Below are 13,308 nucleotides of genomic sequence, written 5' to 3' on the forward strand. Positions count from 1 at the left end.
CATCTGGTGCTGGCCACTGTCGGCAGACAGGATACTGGGCTAGAAGGACCTTTGGTCTGACCCAGTACGGCCGTTCTTATGTTCTTATTAAGTAAAAACATTCTTACCCTGCATTGCTCTCCTTACTGTTACTCAATAACATCTCTGGCTGAAATATCATTTTCTCCTGACAACATTATCTTACTCTGTAGATTCCACTGCAGACTTATGCATTGTTATATCTCATCATTTTCCCTGGCTTGCTCCCTCAATTCTGTACCCCGTAGGTTTCTGGACTGAGTTCTGTGGATCACTTGCTGTTGATTTGTGATGAGTTGGCTGATTGGGGATTCAGCTTAAGTGCCTCTGGTGACCACAACTGTGTCACTATGGCATGGGGAGAGAGACAATCCCTCAGGTAGGCAGAGGTGAAAGTAAGGGGATACACCCCCATGTGCAGCTCATCCAAGAGTTGAATGAGCTGCAGCAAAGACAGCAGGGGGGATGTTTAAAGAATCATCAGAGACCTGTTTAAAGAGCTGGCAGGAACTCTGGAGCTGTTTAAAGAGAGAGGAGTTACTTAGGGTGTGTCTAGACTACAGGGTTTTGTCGACAAAAGTGGATTTTTGTCGACAAAACTATACCTGTGTCTACACTGCCACTGAGCTTTATTGACATAACGTAAACCTCATTCTACAAGGAATAACGTCTTTTGTTGACAGAGTTCTGTTGACAGAAGGCGTTATTGCATCTGCACTGTCCTTTGATTCTACACTGTCATGTCAACAAATCGGTTTGCTTTGTCAACAGAACTGGATGTCGTCTAGACGCTCTTTGTCGACAGAATCTACTGGGCGGGTCTCACACTGCTGCTGATTTCCCTGCAGCAGTGCCCCTACAGAGAGCCCACAGCTCCCTTGCAGGCAGATAAGGTTACCTGGCCCCAGCCTTCCTCCTTCTATTATCTCCCCCCACCCAGGGGATCATAGAATCATAGAATACTAGGACTGGAAGGGACCTCAAGAGGTCATCGAGTCCAGCCCCCTGCCCTCAAGGCAGGACCAAGCTCCGTCTACACCATCCCTGACAGATGTCTATCTAACCTGTTCTTAAATATCTCCAGAGAGGGAGATTCTACCACCTCCCTTGGCAATTTATTCCAATATTTGACCACCCTGACAGTTAGGAATTTTTTCCTAATGTCCAATCTAAACCTCCCCTGCTGCACTTTAAGCCCATTACTCCTTGTCCTGTCCTCAGAAACCAAGAGGAACAAATTCTCTCCTTCCTCCTTGTGACACCCTTTTAGATATTTGAAAACCGCTATCATGTCCCCCCTTAATCTTCTTTTTTCCAAACTAAACAAGCCCAGTTCATGAAGCCTGGCTTCATAGGTCATGTTCTCTAGACCTTTAATCATTCTTGTCGCTCTTCTCTGTACCCTTTCCAATTTCTCCACATCTTTCTTGAAATGTGGCGCCCAGAACTGGACACAGTACTCCAGCTGAGGCCTAACTAGTGCAGAGTAGAGCGGCAGAATGACTTCACGAGTTTTGCTTACAACACACCTGTTGATACAACCTAGAATCATATTTGCTTTTTTGCAACAGCATCACACTGCTGACTCATATTCAACTTGTGGTCCACTCTGACCCCTAGATCCCTTTCCGCCATGCTCCTTCCTAGACAGTCGCTTCCCATCTTGTATGTATGGAACTGATTGTTCCTTCCTAAGTGGAGCACTTTGCATTTCTCTTTATTAAACTTCATCCTGTTTACCTCTGACCATTTCTCTAACTTGCTAAGGTCATTTTGAATTATGTCCCTATGCTCCAAAGAAGTTGCAACCCCACCCAGTTTGGTATCATCTGCAAACTTAATAAGCGTACTCTCTATCCCAATATCTACGTCATTGATGAAGATATTGAACAGTACGGGTCCCAAAACAGACCCTTGAGGAACTCCACTTGTTATCCCTTTCCAGCAGGATTTAGAACCGTTAACAACAACTCTCTGACTATGGTTATCCAGCCAATTATGCACCCACCTTATCGTGGCCCTATCTAAGTTATATTTGCCAAGTTTATCAATAAGAATATCATGCGAGACCGTATCAAATGCCTTACTAAAGTCTAGGTATATGACATCCACCGCTTCTCCCTTATCCACAAGGCTCGTTATCCTATCAAAGAAAGCTATCAGATTAGTTTGGCATGACTTGTTCTTCACAAACCCATGCTGGCTATTCCCTATCACTTTATTACCTTCCAAGTGTTTGCATATGATTTCCTTAATTACCTGCTCCATTATCTTCCCTGGGACAGATGTTAAACTGACCGGTCTGTAGTTTCCTGGGTTGTTCTTATTCCCCTTTTTATAGATGGGCAGAATATTTGCCCTTTTCCAGTCTTCTGGAATCTCCCCTGTCTGCCATGATTTTTCAAAAATCATAGCTAAAGGCTCAGATACCTCCTCTATCAGCTCCTTCAGTATCCTGGGATGCATTTCATCAGGACCTGGTGACTTGCTGACATCTAACTTTCCTAAGTGATTTTTAACTTGTTCTTTGTGTATCCTATCTTCTAAACTTACCCTCTCTCTGCTTGTATTCACTACGTTAGGCACACCTCCAGACTTCTCGGTGAAGACCGAAACAAAAAAGTCATTGAGCATCTCCGCCATTTCCAAGTTTCCTGTTACTGCTTCTCCCCCCTCACTGAGCAGTGGGCCTACCCTGTCCTTGGTCTTCCTCTTGCTTTTAATGTATTTATAAAAGGTCTTCTTGTTTCCCTTTATGCCTGTAGCTAGTTTGATGCCAGATCAAGGGAGGGTGTGAGGTGAACAAGTGCACCTGATCCAATTTTCCCCCTGTCTGGCCTCCATGTTTCCCTTCCGTGACTTATGCCCACCATTTATGCTCCCTTCCCTTACTTCTCATCCTTGTTTATCCCCCTACCCTCACTGTGGCCCCAATCCCGCCCCACATATTTCTCTGCTCCCTAACTTCCCTTCCCCTCTCAGCATGTGTTTACCTGTGTAATTTCCTTTAAAAATGTTTTTGGACTTTCTGAATATTCTGCTGTAATCAGATTATATTTTCCCAAAATACAAAACCTCTTTAGAAGAGGCAGACTTTAAGAACATGCCTTTTTATTTCAGATTTCTGCTCACAGTAGGGTGATGATCAGGTTGAATAGACACAACAACATTGCTGCAGAGCTGTGGTTCTCAATCTGTTTACCATTGTGAGCCTCATATGCAGCTGTGACTGGGCCACAGTCTTTGATCTGCAGGTCAAGAACCACTTCCCCACAGCTACAAACTTGCTAAGAGTAAAGCTGCCTTTCTGCCCTCTTTGGCCCTTTCTCTGAATGTGTTCACTGAAACCCTAACCCTTTAATTATATTCACAATATTTTACAATACAAATCCTCTTCAGGTTTCAGTGTTTACTTCTTGTCAGGCAGAATAGATTCACTTCTAATCTGATGTGATGTAACCAACCATACTGTGTGGACCTCACTCAGGCTACATCTACACTGCAGGCTCTTGTGCAAGAAGCTTTTTGTGGAAGAGATCTTCCACAAAAACTTTAGCACAAGAATGCGTCCACACTACAAAAGCGCATCGCAAAAGTGATGCGCTATTGCATAAGAGAGCATCCAGACTGCATGGATGCTCTCTTGAAAGAACGACGAGGAGTCTCTTGAAAGAAAGCTCTGATGGCTATTCAGAGAATAGCCATCAGAGCACCTGTGCTTTTTTCGATTGACTCTTTTTGCGCAAAGCCCCCCTGTTGCCCATCCACACACACCTTTTTGTGCAAGAACTCTTGCGCAAAAAGGAGTTATTCCTTGTAGAAAGAGGAATACCTACACCACAAATACCCCTTTGTTCATTTGAATTACTGTAAATTTACTTGCGCAAAAACATGCTTGAGGTGTGGGTGCTCCATGGGTTTTTGCGCAAAAACCCTATAGTGTAGAGGTAGCCTCAGAGACAGTAAAGGTGGATCCTCTTGCTGAAATAAAGCAGTTTTATATTCAGTGTATAAACAGAGATTGTGGCAACCTCCCCACATCCTTATTAGATTAGTCTGTCATATCAGGTTCACAATTTACAGAAGAAGGTAATTTTAAAAATGCCTCTTAAGAATATACAGGCCCCTCTTCCCCAAGGGAGTGGGTGGTTTTCAATAGGAAAGTACCATGACATTTGGGACACCAAAGATGCTGAGGAACAGCACAAAGCAGATTCTAAAATCAAAAGAAGACTTCATGCCAATTCCCCACGGTGCCTCTGTCTCTCCTCCCCCCTCTCCCCCCGCCCCAGAGACAGTGCTGTGGGGAATCAGCTTTACCAATTCTCCCCAGCACCGGCTTCTGTTCCCCTCCACTTGCTGCCTCTCTCTGATAGCGGCAGCAAGGTCTGTATGTGGAGGGAAAGCGACTAGTCGAGTTGACTATCTGATAAGCATTTGCTTATCAGATAGTGGAGTAGTCGCTTACATCCCTAATCCTGTCTCCTCTTCCCCCTTGGCCCTCACCACCATCTTAGAGAGGAAGGGTATCCTGAGAGTAAAATGGGAAAAACCAGGGATCTGAAGGAAACACACAATTTCAAAGAACAAATCAAACTTTTTTCTGTGATCTAAGGTAGATGCTGAGGCCAAAGAGAAGGTACAAAAAGGAAACTACCTTCTATTCAAAGGATCAAGGGGAAAAGATAGAAGACTTAGGCAAAATGGCAAAGCAGCCCCTAGACGTTATAAGATTTCCATGTTCCCATCCTGTATTTGGCAAAGGGATGTTACTGCACTGAAATGAGGCAGCAGGATTTCAGTGGTCTCCTTTTGGACACCAGTGTAAAGTTTTAGCTAAGGGCAGTGGTCACCACCAGTAGATCAGGATCTTCCGGTAGATCTTGGAGCCTCTGACGTGATCCTGACTGGTTTGGCCTGGAATCTATCAAGCGCTGGCACTTCAGTTGTCCCTCCACCCACTGTCATGCTGCTCCTGCTCTCTGCCTTGGAGCTGCCTCCCTGGGAGCCTCCTGCTTGCTATGCAGGGTGTGGGAGGGAGAAGAGGGATGGCACTGATGTCAGGGTGTCCCTGTTCCCCCCACTTCTGTACCCTATCCTCACACAGAGAGAAGGGATAGAGGGAGCCTAGCCTGTCATAGTTGGAGTAATTATCTCTGTGGTAATTGCTGCTCCTGGAAGTGGCTGGCATGTCCCTGCAGCCCCTGAGAAAGGCAGAGTAGGGGGGTCTCCATGTGCTGTCCTTGCCTGCAGACACCTCTCCTGCAGCTCCCATTGATCAATAACTGGAAACCAGGGCCAGTAGAAGCTGTGGGCTCAGTGCCTGTTGAGGGGTAGCACATGGTGCCACAGAGCCATTTCTGTACATGCCAACTGCTTTCAGGAGTGGTGAATGAGGTTCGGGGAGGAAAGGGGATGGAGTGAGCAGAGGAGGGGTGGAGCAAGGGCAGGGACTCAGAGAAAGGGTGAGAAGGAAGCAGGACAAAAGTATTTGGGTTTGAGGTAGATCTTACATTGCACTTAAATTGAAAAAGTGATCTTGTGGTTAAAAAGGTTGTAGACCACTGGCTAAGGGCATAATTTGACCTGCAAAATCTTTCAGTAATGAGTATGCCTCAGAAAGGGACACATCATGGCTGTAAATCTGGGAGTTTGCAGGAGTGGATGTTAGTGAAACTTCATGCAGTTTGTAATATGAGGTAAATTAATCTGGGATAAATGGTACTCCTGGGAATTTAAGTTGATGATTAGTAGCTGACAGTGCTATTTAATAAATAACACTTTGAACACTTAAGTTCTTGAAGGCTCTTAATATTTGTAATTACTTTTGGGCAGAAGCAGAGGAATATCTTAAAAGGTTCACTGCATAGTCAAGGCAGCTATTTGTTTTTCCCCTCTACTGATCCAGCCTGATTTGGAGCGATTACCTCACTGTTTTGTAGAGATGCCAGATGGTTTCAACAAAAATACTGGACACACTTGACATTACATCACAGTCTACATTACATCTTATTTAGAAAACACCAGACATTTATATTTTCTCAATTTGTTTCCCAAACAGAAAGCTCAGATACTGGACTGCCTGGTTCAAAACCAGATACCTGGCAACCTTACCGTTTTGTTTTTTTCAAAGACACTTTTCAGTGGCATGTTGTTTGCTTTGCAATAGAAAAGTGTCTATAGTCTCCACATCCTTTTCTTTGCTATAGGAACTGACTACTGATGTTTTACCAGGCTGCATGCTAAAGTGAAACTCTTCAAATACAGACCCTATTTATCTAAGAAAAAAATCTAGCCATTGGTTGATTTATAATAGGATCAGAAAAATAACAATTTTGGGTAATCTCAGGGACTGTTTGGAGGGAAAAAGAGATATAGTTCAGGATATTACATAAGGCTGCAATATTAGTTTTGTCTTTCAGTGATGTTATCTAAGTTCTGTAAAGAAGAATGAAAATGTCTATTTCTAATGAAAACTATATTGGAAAAAAATCCCTAGTTAAACCTCTGCAAATGATAACTATTATGAGCCAAACACACTAGAAAACTCATGGAAAAGGCTGGAAATCTATTTACTGAGATGCATGAAAGGAAAAGACTCAAAACAAGGCAAAAAGCATTGGAATTAAGTGACCGTGGGGGAAAAAAAATCCAAACTAATCAACGTCCCTTTTTCAGCAATAGAAGAAATGGGTTAGAGTGTCTTGCTCTGACAAACAGCCTTTCTTGATGGGGAAGAGTTAGTTTTGCTGTGCAGATTGAGTTTAGAATCATAGTCATTTTCCTGCTTTTGACAAAATAGACACAAGAGGAGAAGAGACAGGATAATAAAAGTCAGGGGAAATATGGCTAAATTGGATGGGCTGTCTCATATTGATGCCATTTGGTGTTTTTGGTCCCATTAGGCAGAAAGAAGAAAGAGAGAGCGAGAGGAAAAATTTAAAAAATGGCTGGACCTCGAGTTGGGGTCTTTGCTGGGGCAATGGTGTTGGTTAGGCATTCCCACTGATGTGCCATTGTCCAGGTGTCACAATGAAAATCCCCCAGCAGCATCTGTAGCAGTGCTAATGGGTTTTTTTTCTTTTCCCTCACAAAGTCTCTCTTTAGAAGGACACCAAAAGGGGGTGATGGGCAGAACAGCCCATCCTTCTTTATTTTGTCCCCCCAGTTACGACTGATTTCTGAAGTACTAATTTTGGTCCATTGAGTTCCAGTTCCACACTCCTTGGCTATGTCTACACTGCAGAGTTTTTGCGCAAAACCAGCTTTTTTGCGTAAAAACTCGCGGAGCTTCCACACTACAAGCATGTTTTTGCACAAGAAAAAGTACAGTAGATTGTCAGAAGATAGGGCTTTTTGTGCAAGAGTTATTCTTTCTATGAGGAATAAGCCTTTTTGCGCAAGAGCTCTTGCACAAAAAGGCATGTGTGGACGGACAACCCCTATCAGAAAAAGCACAGGTGCTCTGATGGTCATTCTGTGAATGGCCATCAGAGCTTTCTTGCGCAAAAGCGTCCATGGCAGTGTTGATGCTCTCTTGCGTAAAAGCAAATCTCTTGAGCAAAAGCACATGGCAGTGTGGACGTGCTCTTGCGCAAGAACTTTTTGCAGAAGATCTCTTCCGCAAAAAGTTCTTGTGCAAGAAGCCTGCAGTGTAGAGGTAGCCCTCTTGTTTGCCAGACCTGATTGGAAGCACAGTGCTTGGATGGTATCTGCAGATTGTCTCTGTTTAATTCAGTCTGTCTCCTTTTTCCTTTTTTTTCTTAAATAATGTTCTGTAACAGATGATTGTGACAATTATGAACTTTGACCCACTTTCCACAAATTAAGCTCATAATCAGAGAAGTCCCTTTGGGCCCTAATTATTACATATTTATCAGATTTTAGTCTGAGAAAAATTACAGTGGATGAGATTTAACATGCCCCAAAAACTGGGTTTGTAAACTGCTTAAGGAAGTATCTTTTTAGATTCCAAACCTCCCTTTGATGCATATTTTAATGAATGGTAAACATTTAAAATTGGTAGTAGCTATTTGTGAAGAAGAAAACTGTCTCCTAAACTGTGTGGCAGAGGTTTTACATCTGAACAGGATTTCCACAGGGATAGCTTGGTTAACAACTCTAACTAAAATCTGAAATTATATCGAGTCAGAGTTCAAGCACTCAAGCCTGCAAATACACTGAATAATTTCACTCACTGATGGAGTCCTATTGAAGTTAATAAAACTAATCCCCTGAGTTATTCATGTGCCAAGAGATTTTCAAGATGGGGTGCTGGTGGGCTAACATTTCTATGTCACTACTGCATATCTAGTTCTAGCTGTTTAGTATGCTTGGTTATCACAGGGGAAAATATACTGTTACCTTGGAATGAGACTATTGCTCAGCATGGGCTTCATGATATCCTGGGAAGGATTTATTCTTCCTGCCCTCCCCTGTAGCCAGACACGAATCCCATCTTGTCCCCCCCCTCCCGAGAGCAAGGGAAAGGCAGTCAGCCTTTGATGCCCTGGGAATGCAGGTGTGCTGCCTGTCCCTGACTCTACCATAAACAGAAACCAGACAGTAAATGGGCTAGCCGGGGCCTCCCGTCGCCCTGATGGCTAGTACCAGTAATTGACACGCCTGCACTGTCCCAGGAGAGGAATCTTCGCCCATCACATACCAAAGGTGCCCATTGTCTGCATTTTCCCAGGTGTGAATTATGCTTTGCACCCTTCATGGGAAACTTGGCATTCAAAGCCATTTTTCCTAATTGGCCACTTAAGACCAGGAAGAAGCCTACATGACCCAAGGGGTATAAAGAGGGGTTTAGTAGCCCACCCCATTTGAGCTCCAATCATCTATACCTGCTGGCAGGTATTGATTGTCTCCCGAGGTCTGTGGGACACCCAACCTCGCCCTACTTCTTCCCGAGGGATTGAGAGAGAGACGCTGGCCACGCCAAGTCTGGAACTCAGGGGTGAGAATGTATACCTGCTAGATGGCTATTTTGCATGCATTTAATAAGAGCTCAGAGAACCAAAAGGGTTTCAAGGTACCTGTAAGTGACCTTATTAGTGTAATTTATTTCCTGTCCTTTGTAGTGACTGTGTTATCTGTAACACAACAGTAGCATTTAACAGCTAAGTTTACCCTGTAACAATAAAATAGTAACTGTTTAAGCTTTAACCTGACTCCTTCAGTTGCTGTAACAGAACCAAGCACAATTTAAAAGAACTTCAGCCGGTCATAAGGGACAGGAATAGGGAGAGCTTGGGCGTTTGGATTTGTGTCACTCCCAGGTGACAGATCCGTTGGGGCGTCTCTCAGTCTTTCCCTAAGGCTGCCCGCTGCGAAGGAATCTTGCATTCTAGCAGCTAAAATCTGAGACGTAATAAGCTCTCCCTGTAAACTTATTGGGGCGCCCGTCAACCTACTCCAGGTTGCCCGCTGCAAGGGACCCCGGTCTCAGCAGTTGAAGTCTCGGGTGTATAGCACTCACACACATACCACTCAGTGCCCTACCATCGGTTGGCAGAATTGGGGCGCCCGTCAACCTCCTCCAGGTTGCCCTCTGCAAGCGACCCCGGTCTCAGCAGTTGAAGTCTTGGGTGTATAACACACACACACACACACACACACACCACTCACTGCCCTGACCGTCGGCTGACATCCCCTCTTCCAACATTTTCCACAGAGTTTTGGGTATATCTTTAGCATCCTTGTGAAAACAAGAAGAGAACCATTGCTGAAGTGTTCATTTTTGAAATATAAAAGGTTTCTTCCTCTTTCTTTCAACAGACAAAGACTGCCATTGAAACGCTAAGAGACAGACACCAAAAACTACCAGGAAGTATACTAAGAGCTCTCTTGGAACGATTTGATAAACATCAGAAAGATGATTAGTATATTTAAATATATATGTTGTTAAATATTGAAAACTGTCACTTTAACTTGTGGGAAGAAAATCTGTAGTTTTCCTAAAAGTACAAGAGACTGCAAACTATACCTATGAAACATTCAAGCATAGTAGTCTGAAAATATCTCTTTCTCTCCCTCCCCCTCCCTCTTAAGTCTGGCAACTTGAATCCAAATACTAATAGAAAGGGGGATTAAGAGGTTCAATCAACTGAGAACAGTTGATTGAAGATTCTTAAACAACATAATAGCTGTCATTATTCTGACATAAGAGTTTGTAGAATCATAGGGCTGGAAGAGACCTCAGGAGGTCATCAAGTCCAGCCCCCTGCCAAAAGCAGGACCAATCCCAACTAAATCAATCCATCCAAATCTCTACAAATGGAGATTCCACCACCTCCCTATGTAACTCATTCCAGTATTTCACCACCCTCCTAGTGAAATAGTTTTTCCTAATATCCAATCCAGACCTTCTCCACTGTAACTTGAGACCATTGCTCCTTGTTCTGCCATCTGTCACTACTGAGAACAGCCTCTCTCCATCCTCTTTGGAACCTCCCTTCAGGAAGTTGAAGGCCGCTATCAAATCCCCCCTCGCTCTTCTCTTCTGCAGACTAAATAAGCCCAAATCCCTCAGCCTCTCCTCATATGTCATGTGCTCCAGCCCCCTAATCATTTTGGTTGCCCTTCACTGGACCCTCTCCAATGCGTCCACATTCTTTCTATAGTGGTGGCCCCAAAACTGGAGGCAATACTCAAGATGTGGCCTCACCAGAGCCAAATAAAGGGGAATAATCACTTCTCTAGATCTGCTGGCAATGCTCCTCCCATTTGCCTTCTTGGCTACAAGGGCACACTATTGACTCATATACAGCTTCTCATCCACTGTAATCCCCAGGTCCTTTTCTGCTGAACTTCTACTTAGCCATTCAGTCCCAAGCCTGTAACAATGCTTGGGATTGTTCCATCACAAGTGCAGGACTCTACATTTGTCCTTGTTGAACCTCATCAGATTTCTTTTGGCCCAATCCTCTAATCTGTCTAGGTCAGTCTGGACCCTATCCCTGCCCTCCAACATATCTACCTCTCTCCCTAGTTTAGTGTCATCTGCAAACTTGTTGAGGGTGCAATCCATCCCCTCATCGAGGTTGTAATAAAGATGTTGAACAAAACCAACCCTAGAACCGATCTTTGGAGCACTCCTCTAGAAACCAACCGCCAACCTGACATTGAGCTGTTAATCTCTACTTGTTGGGCCTGACAGTTCATTTAACATTAGGAGCACATTCTGGGGAGCTGATTAGGGAAGGAGTCTTCATTACAAAAGAGGGTATTTAATCAATTTCCAATTGTTGATAGAAGAAATACAGCCCATATCCAGACTGATCAGGGAGACAGATTTTTGAAACATTTTGGTTATAATCCACTTATACCTATATGTGACGGGGCGAGGCAGCCCTGCACTGAACCTACAGGGCCCAGCCAGGGTTACCTGGCAGCAGAGGCCCCTCCCCCACAGCCCTACCGAGCATGCCCGGGCTGCAGCAGGGCTATAAAAGCCTGGGCCAGGACTCAGTCAGGGAAGGCAGCCGAAGGAGAAGGACTGGAGAAGGGAGCTCTCCCTCAGCGGTTGCCAGGGACTCCAGGAGAGGCCGGAAGGAAGGCGGAGGCGAATCGGTGCAACCCAGAGACTGCCTGCCGAGGGGACGCCGGCCTGGAGATTGCAGCCAGCTGGGCAAGTCCAGGGGAAGGAAGCCCGGGGGTCCAGGTAGGAAGTGGCTCAGGGCAGGAGCAGGAGCCGCCACTCCCGGCCCGAGAACCTCGGCGCGTTTCGGCTGGATGGCCCCGCCGAGAGAGTGACCTGGTACCTGGTCGCTCACAGGGCCCTGGGCTGGGACCCGGTGGAGTAGGGGGGGCCCGGGTCCCCCTACCTGGGGTGTGCCCCCGCTACAACGACAAACTGCGTTGTGGACTCGGCCTTGCTTAATGGGCCAGCTATAGACTGTTTTGTGGACTCAGGCCAGGGGCCTTAGCCCTGCTTAAAGGGCCAGCTGTAGACTGTTTCGGGGACTCAGGCCAGAGGGCCTTTGGCCTGGCTTAAAGGGCCAGGGAGAGACTGTATCACAAGGGGTCGGGGACCCAGGCGGGAGGGGCCCGCCACACTATATTTAACATTTAACAAAGATACAAATAAATTTATAAAAAGCTTTAAAAAGTTATGATTTTATCAATATTACCTTTGCATTAATGTTGAGTTTATTCCCTTACCTTTTTTTTCCTTTGAACAAAAAGTCTTTGCAATTTTAAAAAATTGCAATTGAATTATTATATGAGGTAAACATCATGTATATAAACAATAAGAAGTCCTATGGCACCTTCTAGACTAACAGATTTAATGGAGCATAAGCTTACCTGAGCAAAGACCCAATTCATCAGACGCATGTAATGGAAATTCTTCTTCGATTGATGTCCCCGGGGGTGCTCCACTACAGGTGTCGGGCTCGTCCCGGCGCCGCAAACCGGAAAGTTTTCGCTAGCAGTAGCCCCCTCCGGAGGACCGCGCATGTGCAGAGCGTCCCGTGGCGTTCGCGCCTTTTCTGCGTCGCGCGGTCCGACCCGCCAGTTCCTCCTAACCATCCACGGCCGCAGACGGATTTGGAACACGCTCCTCTCCTGAGGAGAAATTGTATTGTTATTCTTATATTTCTATATTCTTTCCCAGTTAGCCCCTTCCTACTTAGTGTTAGTCAGTTATTGTCTTAGATTAGTTAGTTAGTAGTTGATAGTTTAAAAAAAAAAAAAATTTTTCCTCTCCCATTTTAAACCCTGAAGGACGCTCCGGCGAGCCCCTCAAGTTGGTCTTTCCCCGGAGACCTCCTTAGCAGACATGCCCGGCTCTCCAGGATTTAAGAAATGTGCTTCGTGTGGAGAGGCCATGCCCATCTCTGATGGCCACTCCTGTTGCATTCGCTGCCTAGGAGAAGGCCACATCCCCCAGAAATGTGGTCATTGTGCCAAGTTAACCGCATGCACAAGATGCGACAGAGAAATGCGCCTGAAAATGCTGCGGACAAATTATCGAAAGCCCGCAGCACATCAGCGCCGAGTCCTGCGCTCTCAGTAATATCGGTCCCGCCAGGCTGCCCGGAATCGGCACCATCATCGGCGGCACCAAGTCTCCGAGCGGCACCGCAGCCAGATACGGTGCGGTCCTCGGCACCGAGGCACTCAGCACCGTTGCCTCATGATCGCTCCCAGGCTAAGCCGGCACCGGGAGTCGACCCGGCACCGAAGCCTAAGCAGGCACCGAAGACTAAGCCGCAACCACCTAAGGCACCGGATGTGGCACCGAGGAAACACTCGGCACCTAGGTCATCCCATTCAAGACCT

At 45.5% G+C, this 13,308-nt stretch overlaps 1 protein-coding gene across 3 annotated transcripts in view; it reads left to right on the forward strand.

The window, feature by feature from the left end:
• LOC102445823 (DGAT1/2-independent enzyme synthesizing storage lipids) overlaps positions 1-10,627 on the forward strand; it is a 35,401-nt gene extending 24,774 nt beyond the window's left edge. For 2 of the 3 annotated variants that reach the window (XM_075920692.1, XM_075920691.1), the window contains 2 exons: positions 8,878-8,980; positions 9,802-9,919. In XM_075920692.1, the coding sequence (XP_075776807.1) occupies positions 8,878-8,980; positions 9,802-9,818 (120 nt within the window). In that variant the 3' untranslated portion in view covers positions 9,819-9,919. Of the gene's footprint in view, positions 1-8,877; positions 8,981-9,801 lie in introns of all 3 variants that reach the window. The other variant, XM_075920688.1, reaches the window with a different exon arrangement.
• The last annotated feature ends 2,681 nt before the right edge of the window (positions 10,628-13,308 follow it).

The sequence above is a fragment of the Pelodiscus sinensis genome, chromosome 2 (assembly GCF_049634645.1).
Source record: "Pelodiscus sinensis isolate JC-2024 chromosome 2, ASM4963464v1, whole genome shotgun sequence".
Lineage (NCBI taxonomy): Eukaryota > Metazoa > Chordata > Testudines > Trionychidae > Pelodiscus > Pelodiscus sinensis.